We start from the raw sequence: 27,257 nt of genomic DNA on the forward strand, positions 1-27,257 counted from the left end.
AGTAGTGCCCCTTGAGATGCTTATACACCTCAATTAGGTCACCCCTTGCCCGTCTGTAGTATAAGCTAGGCAAGTTCAGGCGCTCCAATCTCTCAGGGTAGCTGAGGTGCCGAAGTGCAGACACCAGTCTGGTGGCCCTCCTTTGAACATTTTCAACCAACTGACAGTCCCTAGCATATCTCGGGGACCAGACAGGGTGACAGTACCCCAGATGGGGAAGCACCTCACTCTTGAAGATCGTTACGAAGGACAGACCGTCTAGATATCTGAACGACCTTCTTATAAGACCCAATAATTAATTTGCCTGATTTACCTTCTTCTCGCAATGGCCCGTGAACTTCAGCTCATTGTCAACATACACACCTAGGTCCTTCTCACATTCAGTCTCAAATAGTGCAGTTTTTCATCCCGTTGGAACATCCAGTATGATACGCCTCCTTACCGTTGGTACGCCCCAGGTGCATCCTCTTACACTTCGTGACATTGAATCTCAGCAGCCATTTCTTCGACCATTCTTGGAGCCCACAGAGGTCCTTCTGCAGCTCTTCACAGTCCGCAATGGTTCTTGATTTCCCGAAATAGCTTGGCGTCATCGGCAAACATTTGTCTGGAGGAGTGTACAACGTCAGGCATGTGAAGCTGGGAGGTAGTGAGGCTGGGAGGTAGTGAGACTGAGAGGTAGTGAGGCTGGGAGGTAGTGAAGGGAGGGAGGTGGTGTGGCTGGGAGGTAGTGAGGCTGGGAGGTAGTGAAGGGAGGGAGGTGGTGTGGCTGGGAGGTAGTGAGACTGAGAGGTGGTGAAGGGAGGGAGGTAGTGAGGCTGGGAGGTAGTGAAGGGAGGGAGGTGGTGTGGCTGGGAGGTGGTGAAGGGAGGGAGGTAGTGAGGCTGGGAGGTAGTGTGGCCGGGAGGTAGTGAGACCAAGAGGTAGTAAAAGGAGGGAGGTGGTGTGGCTGGGAGGTAATGAGGCTGGGAGATTATGAGACCGTGCGGTGCTACTATAGGCCTACCAGGATATTTACACTGTAGTCCAGAAAACTGCGAGGGCAAAGTTTTTCGTAGTGAGAATTGTGAACTCTTGGAACAACTTGCCAGAGCCTTGTGACGGCACCGAGGGTTAGACTGGAGCAGGTTCAGATACATTCAGTAGCCAGTGCTTGCCAACTATACATAACAGAGATGTAACCGATCAGTCACTTGGCTAAAAGGTTCAGTCTTGGTCTTTATTTTGTAGCCAAGACTGAGTGACTAGCGGCGATATGTATAGTATATTACTTCTTTTACCAAATTAGCTGTAGGATAATTATTGCCTGCCCTCATACACACCAGAAAGGTTAGCAAGTTTAAGATGGTGTTTTTTGTGCGTGAGTGGAATATATTAAAGATATTTATAGTAGAAGATATTTGTAGTCAGTAGTGTGTGAGATCAATGGGATAATAGTGTGAACTAAAACATAGACTTTCCTAAATTATAACTTCTATTGGGTTTAATTAGGTGGTTAGACTGGTAAAAACATAATTCTTTAAGTTACTTTGACTTGTTCTAAGTATATACAGGAATAAGAACATTTGACTGTAGCAAGGGTAAATATTTAGTAGTTGCCAACACTTACCTGTATATTGAGTTTTATATAGGGAGAATTAGAAGGAAAAATAATTATCTAGGATGTCACAGCTGCTGATTTTTCATATAAAAAAATCATTCAAAAGTTCCAAGATTTCACCTTGTTTTATTGTCGACATTGTCAAAGATCTGGAAAATATTTTAAAAATGGTTATTTCTTAACTAAACCTCACCTAATCTTAGTTTATAAGAAAAACAAGCAGCAGAAGCATTGTCAGAAGACCTCACCAACCTAACCAAAGAAACTTACCTAACTTCCTATTCATGAGACTCAACCCTCTGGACCCCTGGCATATTAAACATAAAGAACTTACTATGATATGGTGTAATTTAATGTTTTTTGTGTACATGAGAGAAGTGTTCCATGTGTACTGCTGAATAATTTCCATAAAAATTATTATTATATCAGACCTCACTGATGAAAATTTAGTAAGAATATAAACATCAAAGCAAATAACACATCAGCTGTACCGTCCTTGACATGATAAATGTTTGTTTAATGGTTGTGGCTCCTTTTTGTGATGAGAATAACAGCCTCTTCTCATATCAATTTCAAATACCAAATCTCTTTCAGCAGTGTTGAAACCTAACCTACCCTAACCAGACCTAACCTAACCTAATCTAACCTAACCTAACCTAATCTAACCTAATCCTAGATTAACCATATACAAAAATCTTGCCACAGCCATTAAACGAATATTAACCATTGATATTAGCCAGAAAAGCTATAAAAGATTATTCTAGAACATTTCTGTCATAAATTTGTAATTTAATTTTTTTACCAACAATATTAGTTGCTCAAAGTCGTGTAGCATGGCTTTGAAGTAAAACGGAAATGTGGGATAAAATACTAAAAAGATCACCAAACAAATCTGAGAACATCATTACCACCAAAAGGAGTCGTTCAATTTCGTTCATTTATTCCACAGTTGTTCTTATCATTGTACCTCTCTGGTCCGGCATTCTGTGGTCCGGAAACTCCCGTGGTCCGGAACGATTTTAGTTTGCCCAATAGCCAACATCCCTGATGTAACTCAAATGTAATTTGAGTTATAGTCCCATCACTTCACATTGGAAACAGAATTATGGTAGCATTAAAGGTAAATGAAATAGTATTTTAACAGTATTACTTTTTCTTATTTATTTATGTCCTATCTTATGTTTTTATGCTTTATGTACGTAGGGTGTTTCGAGGGTGAATTTCCATGGTCCGGAAATTTCCATGGTCCGGCACCGGTCAGGTCCCGAGGTTGCCGGACTAGAGTGGTACAACCTGTAGTAAGTATTTTAAAATAAACAATAATGTTTTAGTTTAATTTTAAGTTTTATTTGTTTTGTTTTTAGATTTTCTGTATCTATGATCATAAATCACCTGTAATGGGCAGGTCATGAAGGATGAGGGAAATTGTGGAGTAAAACAGTGAAAAATTTATTATATGACACTAAAATGATGTCTCTGTGCTTTTTACGTGAAGAAGTGGTATGTAATTCATATGTCCTAACTTGGAGTACTGCTCTTATATCTGGGGTGGCTCTTCTGTCTAACTGTTAAATAGAGTGGAATCAAATGCATTTCATCTTATTAACTCACCTCCTTTAGTTGATAATCTCTCTTCCTGTTCTCTTCACTGCAATGTTTTTTCTCTCTTTTACAGGTATTTTAACGGGCATTGTTGGGTGGATTTGGCATCCTGTGTACTGCCGGCAAGACAGTGGGCTCGTAACACTCGTCTTGCCTGCAGTGCCCACCGTTTCTGTGTGGATGTCGGTCACACTAGAATAACCCGTTATAGTACATCCTTCTTTCCTCATACAGCCAAACTGTGGAATGCTCTGCCTTCTTTTGTGTTTCCGTACTCGTACAATCTTTCTCACTTCAAAAAGCTGGTTTTCCGGCATGTTCGTGGTGTAGATTAATATTGCCTTTTTCTCTTCTATTTTAATTTCTTTTTACAGTACTCTTATTTTTTCACCCCCAGGAGAACATTTTACTATAATTTATTAAAAAAATCATTTCAGATCAGTGTGAGCTTCCACAATGGCACTGACTCTTCTTCCCAACAATGCCATGACCTTCACAGAGAACCAGCATGGCACGGCTGTCCTGGAAAAGTTGCGAAACCAACGTGAACTTATACGGTGCTGTGACGTCATTCTCCACGTGGCAAGAAGGCAGTTCCAGGCTCACCGCTGTGTCCTGGCAGCCTGTTCTCCATATTTTGACTCCATTTTTAAAGGTATAGAACAGTTCTCTTAAATAAGCACTATACTGTTCTCATGTGAAGGAAATCATATAACATTTATACAAAAGTAATACTGTACATCTTTTCTCTTATTTTTCTACATTAGTCTCATGGCTTAGTCACCTATTAACCATTATTATTCTCATATTTTAACCCATTTTTTATAAAACACTGAAATAAGATGAGAACTCATTATTTTATTTTAATTATACAGTAAAACCTCAATTTAACGTACTGTATAGAGAGGAAAGTCCATTATATCAAGGGCCTGTTAGATGTGAAACCTCCATCTGTTATATGGAGAGATAAGTCTGTTATGTGGAAGGTTGACTGTATACCGGGTACAAGAAAAAAGTTGGGGAGTAATAATATTAATTACTGTAAGCTTTCATTAACAAGATATTTTTCTTGTCCCCAGCAAGTAAAACTGTCAAGGAGCAGCTCACCATCAGCTCCCAGGACCCAGAGGTTTTCCGTTGCCTCTTGGCATACATGTACACCGGAACAGTGGTTGTAGATAAAACCAATGTGGCAGAACTGTTGCGTCTAGCCAACAAGCTCCTCATTGCCAAGTTGAAGGAACATTGTGCAGAATACCTTGAAAGATACTTGGATGCAACAAATTGTCTCACTGTGCGGGACATGGCTACCAAGTAAGATCCGAGGCTCATAAACCTTAGTTATAATCCTGTAAGGTCTTTCTAAAGTCAGAATTAAAGAAACAAAATTCAATTGTCTGAAAAATGTAAAGTTCTTATTTAAGAATACAGTTCAGTATTCTGGATCATGCTTATATTCTCTCTTTCTTTCTCTAATTTTTCTCCTCTTTCTTTTCTTTCTTATAGAGCCATGTCTTGCAGTTTACATGCAATTGGAGACAGAATCAATATAAATACTGCATAAACTACTTCTTCACCCTGTTTAACTCCTTCACTATGAGGATACCACTTTTATTATTTTATTTGGTTAATGTCAAATGATTTTATTCAGCAGAGAGGTGACCCCATATGCAAGTGGTTAAAGACACTTCATGAACCAAGTTATGATCCTGGTTGCTTTTATATGTCATTAAGTCAATTGGTCACAAGGACACATCTTCCATTTCACATGAATCAAAACCTCCAGCCATAAATTCGTGTCTAAAATTCACCTCTCACTTTTTTCCTCTTGTGCTCCTGCTACCAACACCACTACCACATTTTTCATGAATATCATAGATGTTGGAATAACTTTTCAACACAATTAAAGTTTCATGGCCACTGACTGTTTTTCTTTACCTTGTGTTTCATATTATTCAACACTATTTTTTACTTTCCATGTTTTGTTTACAAATTTTCTCCGCTCTTTTTGCACCTAATTTTGTGTGCACCAGTGAATGTTTAGTATTATTTTGTAACCTTTGAATGGTGGCTATCATCAGTGGAAGTTAGGTGTAGGGGCAAGGACCATCATCAGTGATCATTTCTTGTTCCTTGGGTTCCATTTTTTGTGCATATAGGGTGGAGTAGGGAGTTTTTATCTACCTGCTAAGGGTTAAAGAACTGGAAGGTAGACAAAAATAGTGGAAGATTCCCCTCCCCATCCATAGGAATGTATCTCCCATTATATACAGTAATGGAGGTCATGTGATTTATGTCAAGATTTGGGGAATAATTAAAATAATCCAACATTACAAAATCTCATGGATTTTACCTCGACAAAATAAACGGAAGATACTGTTTTGAGTTACCGTATCCAAAAATATATAATAATGAATATTGAATTAGTGTGGGTTCACTGTACAGTAATATTGTCTACCATAAATTCCTCTCCTCAGTTCTAACAGATTTTTTTATTTTAGGTTCAACTTGGAAGCTTTAGAAAAAACTACTGGAACTTTCATCCAAGCCCATTTATCTGATATTATTGAGGGCGAGGAAGTACTTGATCTATCACACACCAGGTTGGAGGATTTCTTGAGCAGTCCTGTGAGTATGAGGAAATTACTGGTAGTTTAGATACAAATTGATAAATACATTTTACTTGTATGTATATGTTATCAGTTGCCACGGCCAAATAAAAAAATTAAAAAAAATCAATAATCCAAAAATAACGTGAGGTTAGCGTGATTGTACTAACAACAGCATGGACTGGTGTGGGCATTTATCACATCAGGGCCCCAGATTAACCTACAGTAGTCCTTCTCACCTGGTTGTTTCTAAAATATAATAACTTTTGCTTATTGACTCAGATATTAATGAGATTGCAAAATATGTCTTGCTCTGAATGTGAGAAATACTGTAAATGAATGGGAAGATATTCAGAAGAATCATGTATTTCCACCTCTGGAAATACAGCTTAATACTTAATGTCTTCTCAAAACAATTCATGATGAAGTGTTGTGAACCGTGATAAGGAGAATGTATTTGCGCAGGTAACAGCTTGGGATTTATTCTGTAGGGGTACATTTGTAAGGGAAGCAATCTTACTTTAAATGTGTTTCATAGTCAGTCACTACATTAAGTAAGTCTTTGAGGTGATTTTAAGAGCCCTGTCATACCATTTGTAGTAGTTCTAACCTAACCAGCCCAGATAGTTTGACCTAATGTAATTTAATCCAACCCAACTCTAATTGTTTTACTTGATCTAAGCCATCCCATCTCAGATAACTTTACTTAGCTCAGTCCAGTAAGCCTAAGCTAAACAAACCTAACATAGCTCAACTCAACCTGGCCTAAATAGCCAAACCCTACCCATCTTATCCAAAGTAACTTAACCAATTGTAAGCTAACTTGACCCAACCCAACTCAAACTAAATCACCAAACTTAAGCTGACCCAAATAACTTTAACTAACTCACTTCATAGGAGATTCTACAGATATACCAAGTCTTTATTTTGAGCCTTAAAAACTCACTGACATATTAAAGTTGAATATATTGTAATTGTAGGTAATGCTTCAGCAGTCTTGAATTTTATTATAGTACAGAAAACATGTTGTCATTTACTGGCTTGTGGGGTAATATATTAAGATGTATTTCCTTATTACTCAACAGAGCTGGCAGTTGCATGAAGACCAGACTCTGTTGTTGGTGACTCGATGGGTCCACCGTTGTCCACAAAATCGCGAGCGTAACCTGCGTAGCCTCCTGACGTGGGTACAATGGTCCTGTCTCAACCCACAGACAGCCATCTACCTCATCCAGACGCACCCACTCTACACTAATCCAAATTCACTTCTGGCGTTATTTTTTCTCCTGGATTCTCTCAACGAACATTCTTTGCTACCTGCCGACTTACTTGCACCTTTCTCAAAGCTGAAGGCGAAGTTTTGTCAAGTAAGTATAGCTAACTGTTGTTCAAATTTGTCTGTTGCAACTTGTTTCTCTGTAAGTATACTTTCTGTTCATATATTTTACTGACTTTCTTTCTGTTATTTAGTAGCCCTCTACTCCGTCAAATGTGGAAGACTGTGTTTGCATCTCTAGAGTTGTTCCAGTCATACTTAGTCCTCCTTGACAAAGTTCTCTCTAAAGCCAACTGTACAGTCACTAGTAATTCAGCTCTTTTGTCCACCCTCCATCCCTTCCCCCATTCCAGTCATCAGCTAGTTTCCACCATTCCCTAAATTATTGTTGTTTTAATGGGTTTTGTTTTGATCATAATTATATCATTATGCCACACATTTACTTAATACTTGACTGCCTCTTACCATGACACTGTTGACATATATCCTTCTGTATCTTAACATTTATCTTGACAACCCTAGACTGTTGGCTCCTTCCTTTCATATGTCTTTCCTGCTCCATGTATCCTGCAGCTGTTCACATATTCCATGGTACATGGACATCTCTTATCTGTAGATTATTTATGTTCTCTCCTTCCAAGTTACAGTAAAAGTTTTGAGTGTTTTGCAGACCATCAGCAGCATCACTATATGTCCATTTGCTTCTTAAGTACAGTACTCAGAGAGCTTGACTTACTAGCCCTCCAGACAGTCATATTTCTTTAAACCACGCTGTTGGGCATATGAACTTGGTAGTTTATTACTATTATGTCCATCTTTCCTAATTTCTTTCTCGTGAAAAAAGAAATTTGTCTCATTTATTTTAATATTTTTTTTGCTTATACAGTGATCATGTTGTACTTAATATTAATAAAGAGTTCGTGAGAAGTATGAAATTTGATAAACAACCCTCTACCATATTGAACTAATGGAAGCATTAGAAATTTTCTGTAATGTAACCAGTAAGGGCTCAGTGTTGACAGTGTTTGTGATTAAACATAGCTCTTTCATTTTAGCAATTTTCTATACTCCTTGATTTACAAAACAAGTGGAAAAAGGAGAAAGATAGATACGTAGATATAGATAAATACGTAGATAGAATTATTGTTTTAATTTATACCATAAGATATTCCAAACAGGAGTGTTGAAACTTTACACTTAAATTCTGTCTTCTTTTATTTTCAGTCAACAGACTCTGTTGTTGATAATGAAAGTTTCCTGAGTCTTGCAATATCTACTGCAATTGATAAGCTTCAGGATGACCAGATTGGCAGTGGGAGAAGCCAGGAAACTCTCCCAAGTGTCAGTGATTTTTCTAACCACACTGTTCCACCTCCACAAGACCTTACGTCAGACACCGAGGATGATCCGGCTAACCAGTCTTCCTTGCAGTCACACCACAAAATTAGTGACTTTCACAACTCAAGAAGAGGATGTGATGGCCAAGAAGAGGAACAACACAACCAGTATGACATGTGTCATATTGGTCATAGTACCCAGGACGTCCATATTAACCAGCCAAATTTAATTTTTTCTCATCCGCCTTCTGCATCCAATGCTGCTGGTTGTCACTCACATGTTTCTGAAGATTCTGTCGGGGATACAACTACAACAGATGACAACAAATTTGCCTGTAATAACCAAGGGCATTTTGGTCAGTCTTTTGTAAGAAATATGGCCGTGTGGCATCAGGAGCCTCCTTATGGTGCTGAGGAATCTCTCTCTTCAGACTCAAGTCACATGTACCAAAGACAAGTTTATGATCAAAATTTCAGTATGAAAGTTCCCTGCTCTGATTCTTACACTTCAAGAGTTAATCCTTCTGGTGTTTACCCTATGAGAGAAAATCCTCTTAAGAACAAACAAGGCTTTGCCAGTGCAGTGTCTTATTATGTCAGTACGTATAATCCTGAAGATGACATGACTGTCTCAGATGACCAGAGTACTCAGTCATTTCCCTATGATGAGAATTTTAATCCAGCCATTAATTTTTACCCTTGCAGATCGGGTGATGTAAAAGACACGCAACACATAATGATTGAACCTCATCATAATCAAGAAAATTATGCAAAATCTTATTACCACGATGAGTCGACAACCACGCAGGATATTAACTGTAATCAGCGCGATATATATTACAACGAAAATTCAACAGATACTCAGATATCTAACTGTCCACAAGACATGACTGTTCAGCATCAGTTCCCTCAGTGTTCAGAAGTGAAGCAGGAAGTATCTCAGAATCAAGAGTTTCCAGAAAAAGTTGTAGAGTCAACAGATACCTCACTAACAAATGCTGTACCAGAGAGATTCCTTGCTGATGAGTCACATTATGAGCACTATCCACTAAAAAACAGTGCTGCTGACAAGTTCCACAGAGAAATGAACAGGCTTGGGGAGGAATCATTGTTGGCTCTGGGGCCTAGAGAGATGTCCACACAGGATCTCTTATTGGATGGGAAGAGATTGTCATCAGAATGTGGCATAGAAACGAGAGGCATATTTACCCTTGTTGGAGGCACCGTAGATGGAGATCGCACATACAAGGGGTGTCCATCAGAGTGTTTGGATGGAGATCGGGTATATAAGGGATGCAGCTCAGATGTAAGAAATATTTTAACAGAGAGTGAAACATCAACAGACAACCAAAGAAATCTTCAAGACGACATTTCCAAAGCCGTCCCAGCCGGACTACGCCTATTTGTACCACCACGTCAGGTCAAGTTTAAGATCAACCGTAGTGTTAATTCATCCGGCTCAGGTGAGTTACATTCAAGTATAAAAACAGTCGTTATGAAATTATTGAAAAAAATCAAAACAGTAGACCCTTGGCATTCGCTGGTTTGCCTATTCGCGCCATTCCTTGGAACCTATCCCTCGTGAATAACAAGGGTTTACTGTATATAGTTTTATTATTTATTGTATTAATTTATACTTCCCTTTATTTATATCACCCATAGTTTAATTTGACCACTAAAAATACTATTCAACCATTACAGTCCATAGATTTTTAACTGTATATATACCCATCACCAACACAGTGTGGTCATACCCCCAGTGTAGTGCTTCAGTGTACAGTAGGTCACTACACTGTCTACTTCTCCCTCAGTGTACAGTACTTTGTCAAATATATTGTACATGTATATTCACACCTCTTTCCCACAAAATCTTACCTTCCACTAAATATTACATTGTATATCTTTATTATCTAACCTCACAATCACTCACTTTAACACCAACACACTCATTCACTCACTCTTACACCAACACACACATTCACTCACTCTTACACCAACACACTCATTCACTCACTCTTACACCAACACACTCATTCACTCACTCTTACACCAACACACTCATTCACTCACTCTTACACCAACACACTCATTCACTCACTCTTACACCAACACACTCATTCACTCACTCTTACACCAACACACTCATTCACTCACTCTTACACCAACACACTCATTCACTCACTCTTACACCAACACACTCATTCACTCACTCTTACACCAACACACTCATTCACTCACTCTTACACCAACACACTCATTCACTCACTCTTACACCAACACACTCATTCACTCACTCTTACACCAACACACTCATTCACTCACTCTTACACCAACACACTCATTCACTCACTCTTACACCAACATACTCACTCACAGATCACTTGTGTTCATCACATATCTTTTACCTTCACCTGGTCAGTTTTTCTTGCTTCATATACATGTTGATGTTTTCACTTTAATTTATAACACAATTGCTGACAGCAATCAGTGGGAGTTCTTTTTTTTTAAAGATATTTCAGTCAAGTTATTGTGAGAATAGACTAATAGGAGGAGGAGGGATCAGCTGTGATGTCATGATATGGCATCAGGTCAGGTACACACACACACACACACACACACACACACACACACACAGAGCCACCTCTCTATTTACCTCACTGGTTGACCAATCTCACTGGTTAAACATGTATGGTAAGGTGGGATCATGCAGCACCAGACAAGAATCCATTTAGGTATTTGCTTCTCAAAATATTAACTTGTCTGGCTGGCACGTGTGGGACACAAGGACATGAAAAATCACTTTCCAACCCTTAGTCCAGGTACGTCCGGGCTGCCGAGCACTGCCAGTCTGCACAGCCTGACTTGGTGGGGGTCTGTGAAGGGGTGTGGTCATTCTCTTATAAAACAAGTAAACAGAACAGGCTGGCCACTCAGAGAAAGAAATACGAATACAGATGAATACAGTTAGCTTTATGCTCACCCTAACACAAGTAAAAAAAAAAATCTGACTGGGCCCATCAGTGTGTCAGAGCAATTTCCCCCTCTCATCTTTTCCTACTGTCATGGAAATTAAAAGACATACCAGGTACATCCTTCTGGAGTGATGCTTGCTGTAACAGGGTGTACCAGGTAAGTTCCTATGGCTCAAGGGGTTAATTAGGTATAATTTTGAAGTTCTATTACCATGTTTAAGATGTTATTTATGTTGAGGTGTAATATATTGAACTTGCTTTTTTTCTCTCTCTCTTTGTGGTTGTGTTGCAGTAGGTTGGGGAGTTGTTATTAGGGCATTTAGATGGGAGTGTTGATGGAAAGGCAACTGAATGTTTTTGGATTAAATTATCTGTGGAAGCTGAGAGTTGCGCAGCTTAGGTGAATCTATTGGTGGGGTCCATGTGTGTTGTGTTGTACTGTACAGTCACGAACAAAAGTCCTGTCGCCTCTTCTGCTGCTCCACAAACCCCAAGATTCAAACTCATGAACCCGAAACACTACACTCTGTTGCATTATTCTGTCCATAAATGCTTCGGATTCACAAGTACTATAAATCTCGGGGGTTCATGGAGCAGCAGAAGAGGTAACAGGACTCTTGTTCTTGACTCTACATCTCTTATCTACTTCTCATTTTAAGTGTTAGTGTTACCCACATGAAGTCATCTCTAGACACACCCAACAATTTGCAGTTACAAGTACAAATTATGCAGTGCTCAGTATAGAATCTATATGAACTATCTTAAATGTAAGATATGATTGATAAATGATAACTTAATCTTTTTCTCTAATTATTAATACAGAAAAATACATCACTCACAGGGTTGGTGTCAGACGCCAGGCAGGACATAGGAGTTTCATCAGAAGCATCTCTGCCAAGTACTACTGCAGTTAATAGTATTGATATGCTTCACTTGAAAACAGAGGAACTCAACCCAGATGACCCCAATGAAGTGCTTCAGGAAGATGTAATAGATGGCTTAGAAAAACAGGACATAAAACAAGTTGCTGGTAAGAAACATGATACTAAAGACTTGACAATTACACAAGTCAATAAATTCAAAGAGGTTAATGAGGAGAGTGAAACACCATCAGCTGTCAACAAGGAGCCATTGAGAAGAACCAGTAGAAGAGTCAAGTTGATAGAGAAGGTTAAAGGTGGGTACTGTACTGTACTCCAACTATTGTATCAGAATATAGTTTGGGCTTCTTTCTAGTACTGTCCATTGGATAGAATCTCAGTCAAAATTTTCATGCATCACTTTCTTTTCTTTACTTTTTTCTGCATCCTACTTAACTTTAACATGTGCACTCTCATTATCCTTCCTCCCCTTTTCTTTCTACCTTCCTTTTCTCCTTTCTGAAATGTATTTTTTTGGGTATGTTTTGTACCTGAGAGGACCACCTCCAAATCCTTCTCACCTTTATTATCCACGTCAATCAGAAAGATTTAGCTCCCTACAATTCCCTTTTTTTTCATCCTTCTCTTCCTGCACTCCTTCTCCTCCAATTCTACTTCTAGTTTATAAATGCAGTATCTACTGAAGAGATATATAATACACATTGTGTTATTGTCCACTATCCTCAGTGAATAACCAATGAAATCCAAACTCCCTGAAATTTCTGTGAGAGAGCCCACCACCTGTCGGATCTACCGGGTGTCAACAAACTTGTGGGGTATTTTCCCTATATGTAATCGTCGGTTATGCGAATCGGCTGTTATTGGGGCATCGGTTTTCAGGGTATACAGTACCTGTGGTCTGCCATATACTCCACTGCACCTCTTGGGTGTCCACCATTCCACACTCACTGCACATGATTGAATTATATTGCACTGCCAGCACATTGCCATTTTCCACTGTAACTTTTGTTTTCATCACATCCCCATGCATATGTAATTGTTGATGTATCTTGAGATCTTTGAATATCCTCAGAATAATGTGTACACGGGGATGAGTCCCATTGAAATAATGCGTAGTTAAAGGGTTAAGGACGATGGTTTAAGCTATAACCCTTTGCTAAGTTGTCAGAGGGTCACTCGGCAATAAAATTGGGTTCCTTGCTTCAGTGTTTCTTTTTTATAAATTTTGATTTTCATGAAACTATAATTTTCTCTTTCATTGTAGCTGAAGTTGTGAAGACAACACCAGCTTCAACTGAGAGAGTTTGTGAGCTGTGTCAAGCCTCATTCCCACTTACAAAGGAATATTTTGTGCACATGAGGGAGCACTTCCCAGGCCCTCCTCATTGCTGTGACACTTGTGAGTACAAACTATTTGGGGGTCAGTTAGTTCAGTGCTCAATGATAAACTTCTTGACTGTAATGATAATGGAATTGTTGTGACATGGTTCATCTTGTGCAATGACCACAGAAAAAATTATTACCAGACTTTAGTCAAATATCTTGGGGTTTTTTTCAAGATAATCGACCTTTTGAAATCACATTCAGAGTAGAGTAAAGGTTTGACTCAAAATTTAATGGAGAAGTATATTTTGTTGTTGTTGGCCTTGATAATCTACTGCAAAACTCATCACACATTATTTTATGGTATTTTAAGTGAAATTTGGTTAATATCTTCCAATAGCTAATCCTTACTACCACAAATCTACAATAATTCTTACCAAACAGGTCATATGAAGATTAGGCACCCTAGCATCATTTACCTGGGTATTAATTTACCCAAATACAAACTTAACTTGATCAAACATCATCTCATCTAATCTAACCAAATCTAATGTAACCAAGCTTAACCTAATCTAACACACCACCCCTTGATATCATTATGGTAATAAATAGAAGCTCCTTACGCACATAAGTTTATACATTTCTTCTATCATACTTAGACATTATTATAGATGCATATTGTTCACTCCACAAATCCATACTTGCTTCCCCTCTCCGCTTTATTTTTTCTTTACTTAACTTATGTAACAAGTACTATTTCTACAACAGGTGAGGCATCCTTCAAGCGCATTTATCACCTGCTAGAGCACCGCGTCATTCACCAGGAGACCAAGACCCACAAATGTCCACACTGTCCCTTCAGCTCACACAAGAAGTTCAACTTAAATGAACACTTAACACAACACTCTAAAAATAGAAAGTATAAATGTAAGTATCTCTCTCTCTTCTTTTCTTTTCTTTTCTTTTCTTTTCTTTTCTTTTCTTTCTTCTCTGTCTCTCTCTCCTCTCTTTTCTCTCTCTCCTCTCTTTTCTCTCTCCCCTCTCTTTTCTCTCTCTCCTCTCTGTTAAACTTGTTATATTCTCATGTCTCACTCCAAATTTTCAGACTGGAGGAAAGTCCTTAGATTTTTTTAGATAGCGAGAATGTTTTCAGATACTGTCCTTGTATTTAGATAACATTTGCTTTACTTTAATGTTTATTGTACTTTAAATAGTTTTCTTCATAAAAAATTTTCAGGCAAGATCTGTGGTGACCTATTCTTTCGAATACAAGCTATGCATTATCATGAAACAAAGCACACTATGGAGCGTCCATTCTTATGTGAGACATGTGGCTGGTCAGGGAAAACTAAAAATGCTTTGGTTTTACACACCAAGTTTCACACTGGTAAGTAAGATATGTACAGTACAGTAGAACCTCAATACTATAATGTGAGTGGAACCAAGAAATTTTGTACTTTATTGAATTATGTTATATGGTTCTATGTATTTCAGTAGGAAATATGGGGTATGGGACCACTTTTTCTCACTTCAACACTAATTTCATCATATAAAAACACCATTTACCATATGTGAGAAAAATTTCCTGAAATTGAACCTTATGAACATTAATTTTGACACAATAGCACCAAGACTGTGATACACAACATATCAGCTTCATGTTATCTTACCAACAACACTCATTAATTTGGTCTCCTGAATGATGCCTGGCAGCTGTACAGAATGAATATTGTGATAGTATCTTAGTTTGTTGCCTTAAATTACTATATCCAATTGTGTACAGTACTGGACTATAGGAGTAGTTACAGATGAGAAGAGGCATTATTGCTTGGTGTCTCTTAGGGGATTACTTTTATGTTCCCATCAAAGGTAATAGCTGTCTTTCTTCTTAACACTGTACCACCAGATGCAGTAGCATCTATTTTACTTTTATTTCTCTTTTTGCTCTTAGTATGGTATAGGGTATAATAAAATATTCATTCACAATACAAAGTACAGGTACCCTGTGCTGTGCTGTACTGTACACTGTAAACAATTGTTGTCAATTTATTAATGCAGTGGTCCGTTTACTGTAATTTAAATATTCTAGACTTATTTTGCAGAATAACAGACTTTGACAGCACAGTAACAAAAAAGGGGTGTAATTTAAGGTGCCCGGCTGTACACACAAACGAAAACAATGGCGTTCCATCTCCTCTTGTGTGACCATATTATTTTTCATTTACCGTATATTGTATAACGTGCATTCAGAAACATTATTTAAAGAATATAGTTTGCAATTTTCATTAATTGTATTGTTTTTGGGGGGAAAGAGGGTGAAAAGCCACACAAAAGATATGAAAAGGTCACACTTGGGAACGCATCTCATTATTATTGCTTTATTTTAATGGTAATTAATGATTCGCGATAAGACGATTCACCTTACACTGCAATATTGGAGGACACATTAACGTCGTTATTCGAGACTTTACTGTAATGATAATAATCTTGAATGATAAAAGATCAGTTTACATTTAACAATTAATTACAATAGCTAATTAAAGTTGCCATCCACTCAAATAAGTTTTTTCTTGCAGGACTGTTTATCTTTACAGTATATTGATTCAGATTTTCTCTCGTTTCATTCTTTTATTCTACAAGGTGAGCTGCACAGATGCCAGTTCCCAAATTGCAATTATACAACAGGCAAAAAGTCTCATCTCAAAGAACACATGCAACACCATTCTAACAGCCGGCCGTTTGTTTGTGATGTCTGTAACAGGACTTTCATCACCAACAGCCACCTTCAGAGGCACATGAAGTTGCACCTCCCTGAGAAACTAAATAAGTGCCCACAGTGTGATTATTGTTCTCCAAGACCGGACCGATTAAAGGTAATGATGATAATATACAAAGGTGATATCTTTATACACTGCATCCTTGTTAATTTGGATCTTTATAATTCAGATTTCGGCTTGAATCATGTTGTTGTTTTTTTAAATGAATTAAACGATTTGAATTCGGAATGAATCCGTAATAATCGAGCAGTACCAAAAAGTTGCCTTAGCTGTCACATAAAATATTCCATTTATAATTACAGTACTGTGCAAATACTGCATAAATATTTTATATACACTATATACCGGTACATGCAGTAATAATAAAGTAATAAATAAATGTAACACATTGTGAGGTGAGCTGCTAAGTAGATGATATTCCCAAAGTGTACCTAATGGTCACACTGGTAAATGAAGTAAAAACCCACATTGGAGAAATAAAAGACAATATCTTGGAGCTGGTATACTAGGACCCTCTTCAGCCAACTAACAGAACAAAGGGAGAAAGACAGAGAACAAAGGAATCAGATCACATGATCTGTCTCCTGAGTTGAGGTAGGGCGGGGATTAGGGATAATCTCCTTGATGATGGTATTCAGGATCAAGTAAGTGGACCCTGGACCTTTGTTTTATAATTTTATATTAAATGTAGGTCTTATTATATGACAAAATTATGTGTGGTTAAGTGAAGGTCAGTTGTTGAGGAGTGTTTGGCAATAAACCCATGATGTGTTATCTCTCCCTTCCACTCCTCTCTCTAATCACCTAAACCTTTCTGCTTTCTCACTCCATATTTTAAAATTTTGTGTAATGTAACGTAATGTTGAAGGAATACAATATTGTCACCACTTCTCCCCGGCTACACACCTAAACGTAATTTTGTATTTTTTCTCTCCATTTCTTTACATGCAAACCCTCCCTTGTATAAGAACTGAATAATGTTTTCTAAACTTCCATTTTTGGGTGTTGGAACATGCATGATTTAAGTGTCCGTAATGAGGTATACAGTACAGTACATGTAGTCTGGTGAGTCATGGTGTGTTGCAAAACCAACTGCTACTCTCTGGTACACCCTATCTCCCACACAGAATACATGTTGCATCTTATGTGACACGACATGAGTATTGCCATATGTGGCAATACTCATAATGGCAGACTATCAAGTACCCAAGAAAACCTTATTAAGTTTCTTATGGTATACCTTTAATGGATCTGTATTACATTTTTTGTAGACTCACATTGAGAAAAAACACAGCCAGAAGGAATCTGTCAAAGTACCAGCACGTAACAGACAGAGCAAAAAGAAGAGATTAGACATGAGCATCACTGAAAATCCTACTGAGGTCACAAGGGTCGTAAAAACAGACATAGAGTGTTCACAGGTGAGAGTTTATATTATCACTCAAGTGGACAACCTTGTTATCCCTCCCTTTTGGATGTTAGGGGAAACAGGCTTATCTCTAGGTCATGTGTTTAAACCATTATAAACTACAGTACAGTACAATACTGTACTTCAAATGCAGGTTTTACAGGAGGTACTGTATTTGGCTTAAAGTTATTTAGCATAACAACAGACATTTAATTTGACTCTTCAAAATTCACATACACTATTATGTAGGAGTGAGGATTTATATATATATATATATATATATATATATATATATATATATATATATATATATATATATATATATATATATATATATATATATATATATATATATATATATATATATATATATATATATATATGTTTCAATGGGTTTTTGGGTAATGGTTCCAGCTCACCAAAAATTGCCTGAATTCAACAAAAAAGGTAGAAAAGTACACTTACTTTGAAGTGTGTATGTAGAAGGCTCCTGGATGATGATGATGATGATGATGATGATGATGGGAATTAGAATGGGGGTGGAGGAGAAGGGAGAAGAGAAGGCATTGGGGTGGAAGAGAAGTCACCCCATGGTGCCATTTCACCCATGAAATTTTAGTTCTCTTGGTGTAATTCAAGATTATTTTCTTTAAATCTACACTGCACTGCATTATATATTGTCAATATGTAAAATTAATTTCAAAATGACCAATAATTCGCTTGCAAACACAGAAAAAGTGCATTTAGTTGAAGAGAGTCTCAAGCAAGATGTTACCTCCACTGAAAAGACAGAGAGACTGGCGCCTGTTTGGTGTGTTGCCAGGCTGGATGGCGCGCATGAAACTAGTTTCCTTACCTTCAATTATGTTCAATAATTGTTAAAATGACTAAAATATTTAATATTAAACTTTTAAAATTATTGAATAGTATAAACTTCTTGATATTTACTAAAATAGTAAGGAATTTAAGCCCTAAAACCGATTACTGTATTGGCGTACTAATACTACAGCTGGTGGACCGCCAAATGCAAGCAAAAACATGTTGAGGTCGGCTCGTAAAAAACTCGTTAAACGAGGGATTGCTCGTTAACCGAAGTTAAGAATCTTATGGAAGGTAAATCGTTAACCGAAATCTCGTTAACCGAGGCACTCGTTAACCGAGGGACCTCTGTACTGATATATATATATACAGGGTATTTATAAATCTATAGATAAAATTAGAACATTAAGAAAAAGTTCCATATTATAACAGGGTTAGAATGCAAGTTTTGGTACTCTTGTAAATTATTATTTCTTTTGTACCATTTATTAATATCATTTTGGGAGAGAAAAGAATAACTCACGAAGGTCCCCTGTACTGCATTGTACTGTACTAGTAACTGAAATAAAATAATAACTGGAAATTAAGATATTTTTTAATGTTAGTCCAGTACTCTAGGTCCTTCAATGTTTTAATTTTTATTTTATTTTATTTTATTTTGGGTAGTACAGTATTACTTTACCTTCATCTTTGGAAATGCTGTTTGTTAGAAAATTTATGCAACAATAACATAGGTTGTGAGGAAACAGGATTGAGTCAGGATTGTCATGTCCACTCTTGAGGACAGACATTGCCACTATTCTGTTACTGAGGTTTTCTATACAGAATGTACTTATTTTATATAGATTTTATTTTTTCTGTCTTCCATTGATTATTTTGTAGTTAATTGTGAGAGTTTATAGTTTTTTTAAGAGAATAAATGTTTAAATGTCACTTGAAATTTGTAATTAGCATAAAAAGCACTGGAAACTAACACCAAGTAGTTCAGGCCCATGTAAGGTTGACTCTACCATAAGCTATAGTGTTCTATTTCTTAGGTCGTGTTTATCATACAGCAGAGTACTTATGGTTTGTCCTTATACACTGCAGTTTATTATTGGTCTGTCTAGAAATCAGCTTGCACTGTTTGAGCTCTAGACCATGACTGTTAAGGTCTACCTGTATCATCAAACACCATACATCTCCATATAACATGAGTCACAGTCATTTACACATTGTAGTCCAGGTACCTAGGTGTGGGCACTTATGAAATGTGATTTTAGGATCAATCCCTATTAATGTCTTCTTTTTATTTCTCACAGGCAGACATATTTTCAGACCTGGAGAACACCAATGTATCTCTACAGCCTCAGTTGCCTGGTACTCCTCCTCCAACCACCCTGTCAGAATATCCCCCCAGTCCAACATATACCTTCCCAGCTCAGTCAGCTCCTGATGACCCCCTCATGATTGTTCCTGATATGAGCTCCGTCACTGAGGGATTCAACCCGCTCCCTCAAGCTTCTCCGCTACATCGTAACCTCGGGCCAAGCCTCAACTATGAGGAGAGTTACCACAGCCCACAGTACCAGACGTCTCCATCACACTTTGCAGCACTGTCACCCACACATGCCGCACTCTCATATGCTAATGGACATCACCAAGAAGGGAGTCCATTAAATTTTGCTGCCTATATGAAATATTAATTAACTTAAGTAAGTACCTTGAGGTAAAGTTTTAATATGAATGAATTTAAAACAAATTGTATAGTGAATATGTTGGGGATTGGAGAAAGTACTAGTAGTGTGTGCATAAATGATGAGTTTGTAGTAATCTAATTGAGTTAAAAAAAATTGCCTCTTTCCTCCATTAAAACTTATCAGCTCATCCTTTTTAATTTTATAACTCTAGTAGCAAATGTTAGTGGGTCATATAACAGGACCCATCCATCTGTCTACAGTACAGTATATAAAATATAATTCAGCTTTATGTCAACAAAACAGTAAAACTTCAGAGTTCTTGTAGAGGGGATAAATTGTTAGTCTTCTTTCTTTTCTGATAATCCTTGCTGTAGGTTTACTGCTAAACACATCACTGATATCAAGGTTGAGGTGAAGGAATTAATACCCAATAAAAAAATTTAAAATCATTCCAACCCCCCCAAAGGTTCAATTGTTCCAGTTACTTTGGTGTAAATAACAAGGAAAAGGCCCATAGACTATACAAACTGAATCCATCTGTACACACACAGTAACTGCAAACAATGCAAAGATCATTTCAAAGCATTTACTGTATTAAGTTATCCACATCAAACTTTCTCCCTAAAAATTCACCCAGACTGCTGAATAACCCATAAAGTAGCAAGCTTTCTGGTCCACTCATAAAGCATTCAACTCCAGTTTCAGTAGCCATTCCTCCTCACATCTCATCCCCCAAGACCACAGTACCGGTACTTTCTCATATTTTTGCCTCTAGTTCAACCCAGTGAGATTGAGCAGATGGTTCCTTACCTGGATCTGGAAATGCCTTCAATTTTGACCTGTAAAATTAAAACACATATAAAATAATCATGAAAGTTTAAAAAAATTATAAGGTTCATGGGCTTGATTAGGTTCCCCACCTGTTTACAAAAGGTGCCTTGCTGAATTTTGTCCAGTTATGTCCAGACTCTTCATACTCTCTCTTCACTACAACCTTTATTGCTTCAAGAAAGATGCCAACATTTATCCAACCCCAAAGAAATGTGATAAATCTAACCTTTCAAATTATCATCCACTTTCCCTTACCACAAAAATTTGCAAATATTTATGAAAAAGTAATCAAAGCAGTACTGTACTCATATTGTCAGACACAGTGACTACTCTTCTGTTCATCTTTATCTTTTGTCATTCCTCACATATTTAATCCACCAATCAATAAACTACAATAATAAAGTCCATGCAGTTGCCCTTGACTTTTCCAAAGAATTTACAGAATTTGTCACCAATCCTTATTTGAAAAAATTACCCATGGCCTTTCTTTCTTAGTCTCTAAATTTATTTTCTGTTGGGTTACAGAGTGCTTATAGCTATGGATGGTCATCTCTCTGAATGTCACATAATCAACGCTGGAGTTCCTCAGGGCTCTTATTTTACATTGATGATATGCAGTGAGTCTAGAAGGTGGGTACACAAGATATACAGTGGTATAAGTGGCAGTCTGCAAGATGTTGGTAATTTAAGTGTTCTGTATGTCCAGGTAATTATGTTGCCTTGCCATGGTTACCTGGGTGACATAATCAGTGCTGAAGGTGGTGCTGAACTTTGTCTTTATATCCTTATTTAGCCCAGCCTGTGGTGTATACTATGGTTTCTGGTTTTCCGGAGTTTTTTCTGTCCCGGGATTCTGGGGCAAAACCAGTCCTTGCCCTGGGATTTCCCGGATTTTTTTTATTTTTTATTATTATTATTTCTGGGATCAGGAAATATGAATGAAAAAGAACAATACAACATGGATTTACAATTTAACAGCATTTTTTAGGATAATAGGAACAATAATTAATACATCCTGTAAAATTCTACTTATTTTACTGAGTAATACGATTATATACAATAGTATAGCATGTAGACCTTTGACAAAATTACAGTAGACATTCCCTACTTCTCAGGCTGCCAGACCCGCACTCAGATACTCATGTAACATACATGAGTACACGACGTTCCCGTCAGGTCATATTCGTGTACAGGACAGGAACATTTTCATCCCGACTCTTGCTAGTCCTAATTTGTTATTAATTTAGCAACACATGTGTTTCACCTTTTATTTATTTATGTATTTTTGCTGTATATGTGCTATTTTAGATTGCTTAGACAGAGATTATTAAAATGCAGGAAATCCCTGGGTTTTCAAGATTTGTCCCGGGATTTAAGTTCACTATTTATTGGGCGGAATCCTGGGATCCCAGGACAGAAACCCTAGTGAATATAATAATACAACATTTACCAGATTCTTATCTACCAAACTTCAAAATCAAAATCCTTTCATAATAACGGTGGCTGGACAAGATATTAATTTCATGGAATTGAAAATAAGCATTATATTATTATGTTTGTTTATACTCATTTGTATAGTATTACCCTAACCACACTTGCTTATTTTTTATCCACATCATGCCACATACCAGATACAAACGATGTAAACCTGAGTACTGAATATATGATAATGATCATGTATCAATGGGTCTCTAATTTGCAGATCTGCAAAGCTTATGGTTAGGCAAAATATGAGATATGTTGTGCAGGTAATACTGAATTGCATTTACTTCAGTTATGTTAAAAAATATAATGAAGATACAGATTTAACAGACTAATGAGGGGTAAGGGGTGTCTATTGATGCCAAAAGTCTGTTAAATTCAAGTAATATTTTCGACAACATATAATGGCCAGTCAAATAGTGATATCCCTGTTAGCTGAAACAATTGGTGCAGAGCACTATGAAGTTATCAAAACACACCAGAATATTACCTGATTATTCTTACTTTAAACATTAAATACACATACTATGTACAACAACACAAAAAACCTGATAGAAATGGTGGCTCAGGTAGCCGGAATTGAAATTTTCTCGGAAAATCGTTACCAAAGCCAGAATTTTCCGGAAAATTCCAGCTATGAATGATTTTTTGAGGGGCACATTTTCCGAAAAATTCTGAGAAAATTTTCCCGATACCTGGAAATTTCCGGGGATGAGGGATTTTTTTTCAACTTTGAGAGGGTTGTCTCGTTACCCAGAAATCTCTCATTCCTGGAAGTGCTCTGTACCAGTTGTTCCGGCTAACAGAGATATCGCATATATATCATTTTAGATGGACAACTATCTTAACTTAGTGGAAAACAAGAATATCTTTCTGCCATGCTGTGTGCACATATTATATACTGCACTGTATACTGACTGTATTGTAATTTATCAACACTGCACTGAACTTCATAGTAATAAGTGCTTCCAACTTAGGTCAGATAGCTCCATGCTAAGATGAGTCACAGAAACAAAAGACCTATTTAGGCATTGTAAATGCCTTTCAAGCTTATTACACCTGACTCCAATATCAAAATATTTTTATTGATGATAATGTATGTATGTATTGTGAATTTCCAAGCAAGTTGAGAGAGGAGACTCTTCTTCGGTATCTTCAAATCATCTCATCAATAATCAGAATGAAAATTCAATTGTATTATACTTCTCTTTTGTGATATGCGATTCCTATGAATGAAAGTTGGCATAATTTACAATCAAAGCTCAAAAACAGGAACATCTGTAGGTCATGCACTATAATGAATTTTTAAGTTACATACTTAAGTGGTATGGAGCATTAATTTCAGATTGTGGTTGGCTTTTCACATGTAAGGGGGTTCTCTCATACACTACTGCATCAAGCTCCGCTGACCCTGCTTCATACAATAATTTACCCTTTGCCATGCCTCTGTTTCTCGATCAGCACAGAATTTCAAATCTTGTTGCACTACCTTTTGATATCATTAATTGTTTCCAACAAGTTAGTGTGCTGAAAAACCTTTGTCTAGTTTTGTAATATTTCAGATTTTTGCAAGATTTTAAGAGTAATATTCAATCACTGTTGAAAATATCACAATCATTTGGTCTTTTCTTGGAAGTCACTGTTAAAGTAATTTCCAAGTTTAAAAAGAATTTGCAATCACAATCATAGTTAGCAATACTGCAGTTTAATAGACCATCATTGGGAGGCAGAAGCAAACATGTAAAAAGACAAAACTACCAAAATCCCACTAAAATTTTAGCATGTACAGTACTTTACACCTGAAACTATGTAGATTATAGTGCATTATGGACTCTGGAGTTTCAGATTTTTTAGTTTTGTTACTTGTATTTCTGTGTTGTGTATCAAACTTATTTTCTATCATTTAAGTTGTACTTGATCAACCAAAGATGAAGTTATATATTTTTTAGTACCTGTACTGTATTTACTGTAAGGCAGAGCTCCACAGGCTTGGCTGCTTAAATAGTACCTGAAGATATTTTGTGGAAATATTCAATGTATTTACATAATTTAAAATGTGCCAAAGTTAACTTACCTCTTATGGCTGTGATATTCCTTTTATATTTTAGTGAGTGATTCAGAGAATATATATATATATATATATATATATATATATATATATATATTATATATATATATATATATATATATATATATATATATATATATATATATATATATATATATATATATATATATATATATATATATATATATATATATATATATATATATATATATATATATATATATATATATATATATATATATATATATGTATAATCCTGTAGTATATATTGTATACAGTATACTATATATATATATATATACATAGAAAATTATACAGTAGTATTTTATTACCCTCATTACATCACAACATAGCTCTCCATATTGCACATCCAAAACAGGATGCTGCTTCAAAATTTTTAATTTACCCTATAAAGTAAGCCCTCAATATAACAAATGCTGTATGAAACAGAACCCAGTTAAAACGGACACCTTAAATCTCCTGGACAATCCTTTACCCCTGAGGAGTTGTCTGATAGTTCGTGAATAATCACTGGAAATTCTAATACGTTGAAAATTATTGAAAAATATGAGCAATTAATAACCAATATCACAAATTATACATTTTTATACTGATCACCACACTTGTTACCTGCTCCTTTATCCTGTGAGCTATAGCTATATTATGTTATGGTTATTTTTCATCTCGTAATTTTTTACACAAGTTACATGCACACACAATCCTACATACAGAATACAAGAAAAAAAATATATAAAGTATCAACGGGTTTCCACTATGAAGCCATGTGGCGAGATTGTGGAGGTCGGAGTGCCCGTGTCAACGAGCACCATTGCTAGAGAAGCTACTGCATTGGTAAGGCGAGTAGTGTCGAGGCCGTTATGGTCCTTGAGAACTATGACTCAGTGTGTACAGATTTATATTATTTTTGCCCTTTTTATGCTTTCATTATTGTTATTTATAGACATACTTTCATTATTACTATTTATATCCCTATAATTATAAGTTTTAATATTACAGTGTACAGTTAAAGCTACTTTTATGGGTGAAATTAATCATCTGAACAGAGGCTAATGTGCATACACTACAGTATTTATGGAAAAAATATATTTAAATAATTTTTTTTTTTTTCAGTACAGTACTCAGGAATTTTAACAACATACCTTAAGTATTAATGGAAGTTTAATGTAAAATATTTCATTACAGTAGTAGATAATTAAATCTCCTATTTTGAAATATCCATTATTTCAAACCCTTTAGTTAAAAATAATTATTGGGCAATCAGTTTTAACGGATTTTTGGCTTTAGCGATAATGGTCTTTCCAAAATTAGTCCGCAATCCCAAGGGTTTACTGTACAGTACGTGTACAATTGCCATAGGAAGTGATGTCACTGTTTTCGGTATGATTCATTCAAACAGTAATATATCTGGTAACTCGGCAAGAACCGAGCAAATGACTGACCAGAGGGGTGAACGCCGTTGTAAGATGGTATTTTAACAAACTCCTAAGCCAAATTTTTTGTTGCCTAGTCATTTCTGGCATTCCCTCATCACTTTGCAAGTAAAATGCTTCACGATTGTTAGTAAAAGAGCTATATCCCAATCCTATACTGTACTTCAAAGAAAACAATGTGCGCAGAAAAAATGGACAGCCAGTCAGAGATAAAACAGTACAGTAACACAAGGCGATCATGCTTACTTCTGTGTGTAGAATATTCTGCATATGGTTCACTTCTTTGTTTATAAGTAGTTTTACTTTTAGAACAAATAAAAGGTATTTGTTGCTCTAAGATAATTATTAATTGAATAAATGGAGACAAGCATAAAAATTGCCCCACTTAGTAATTTCTATATAATTTTTGTTTCCTTTATTCTTGACTTCATTCCCCTAATTTCCTACCATTTACTCTAAGCTAGCAAGAGTGAATAGTCCATCAACCTTTAGGACATCAACTCTTAATGACTCAGGAATGCCACCCTTGACACCTATGTCACCTCACAACACTGACTCAGAGTAGCCACCCCAAGAGGCTGGGGAGTCGAAGGAGAATACAGCTTCAGGCCTAAAAACAAAAAGGTTAGCTCATTACTGTTTTACATTACTCTTGCATTTTTAATGATATTTTCCTGTTTTTGTGATGGTTATATTTCATATAGCATCTAAAGAGCACATATATTTAACAAAGAAGGGTTTAGTAATGCAGTAAAAAATAATCATCCACTCCACCACCTAACTCTTGTGCCTGCCTGGATCCTTTCTGCACAGTCAGTCATTTGGGGTGGAGGTGGGGGAATGGTCGACTTGGGAGAGGGCCGTTTGTTGGGGTATGTGATACAAGTTACTCATCAGAGAGGGAGGGGATTGAAGAAAGCAGGAAAATTCATGAAAGAAAGAAGGGAAAGATGGATTTATTTACTATATTATCTTAGGTTTACATGCTTGAAAAGGGAATATGACGAACCTTATTTTATGATTATGTGCCATTCATTTATAATTTTTCTGGTTGTTCAGGTTTTAAACAACGGTTATTAGATATTTATAATAACGTTGATTTAAGGAGAAACATTGAATACGAGGATGAAAACACCCAGGAA

The 27,257-nt window shown here is 36.6% G+C and overlaps 1 protein-coding gene across 6 annotated transcripts; it reads left to right on the forward strand.

The window, feature by feature from the left end:
• Positions 1 to 893: 893 nt before the first annotated feature.
• Positions 894 to 27,257, forward strand: LOC121879221. Of its 6 annotated transcripts, none has more exons than XR_006091290.1 (15): positions 895 to 1,329; positions 3,640 to 3,857; positions 4,282 to 4,516; positions 5,704 to 5,830; positions 6,897 to 7,178; positions 8,312 to 9,887; positions 12,238 to 12,573; positions 13,542 to 13,676; positions 14,369 to 14,527; positions 14,838 to 14,987; positions 16,241 to 16,473; positions 17,649 to 17,798; positions 19,906 to 20,298; positions 21,640 to 21,744; positions 26,576 to 27,255. XR_006091290.1 is itself a non-coding variant. In XM_042385818.1 (14 exons), exons 2-13 carry the CDS (start codon positions 3,659 to 3,661, stop codon positions 20,287 to 20,289), a joined length of 3,966 nt encoding a protein of 1,321 aa, XP_042241752.1. In that variant the 5' UTR covers positions 896 to 2,898; positions 3,640 to 3,658; the 3' UTR covers positions 20,290 to 20,298; positions 21,640 to 22,033. The 6 variants fall into 6 exon arrangements, 1 of the variants encoding a protein (XP_042241752.1); XR_006091289.1 differs by having other exon boundaries at positions 896 to 2,898; XR_006091291.1 differs by having other exon boundaries at positions 896 to 2,898; positions 26,580 to 27,255.

The sequence above is a fragment of the Homarus americanus genome, unplaced genomic scaffold (assembly GCF_018991925.1).
Source record: "Homarus americanus isolate GMGI-L3 unplaced genomic scaffold, GMGI_Hamer_2.0 scaffold19824, whole genome shotgun sequence".
Taxonomy (NCBI): domain Eukaryota; kingdom Metazoa; phylum Arthropoda; class Malacostraca; order Decapoda; family Nephropidae; genus Homarus; species Homarus americanus.

Coding starts and splice junctions, on each gene's coding strand:
- LOC121879221 (XM_042385818.1), top strand. CDS start 3,659: ATGGCACTGACTCTTCTTCCCAACAATGCCATGACCTTCACAGAGAAC. Junction 14,528..14,837: donor TAAAAATAGAAAGTATAAAT/GTAAGTATCTCT, acceptor AAAAATTTTCAG/GCAAGATCTGTGGTGACCTA. Junction 14,988..16,240: donor ACACACCAAGTTTCACACTG/GTAAGTAAGATA, acceptor TTATTCTACAAG/GTGAGCTGCACAGATGCCAG.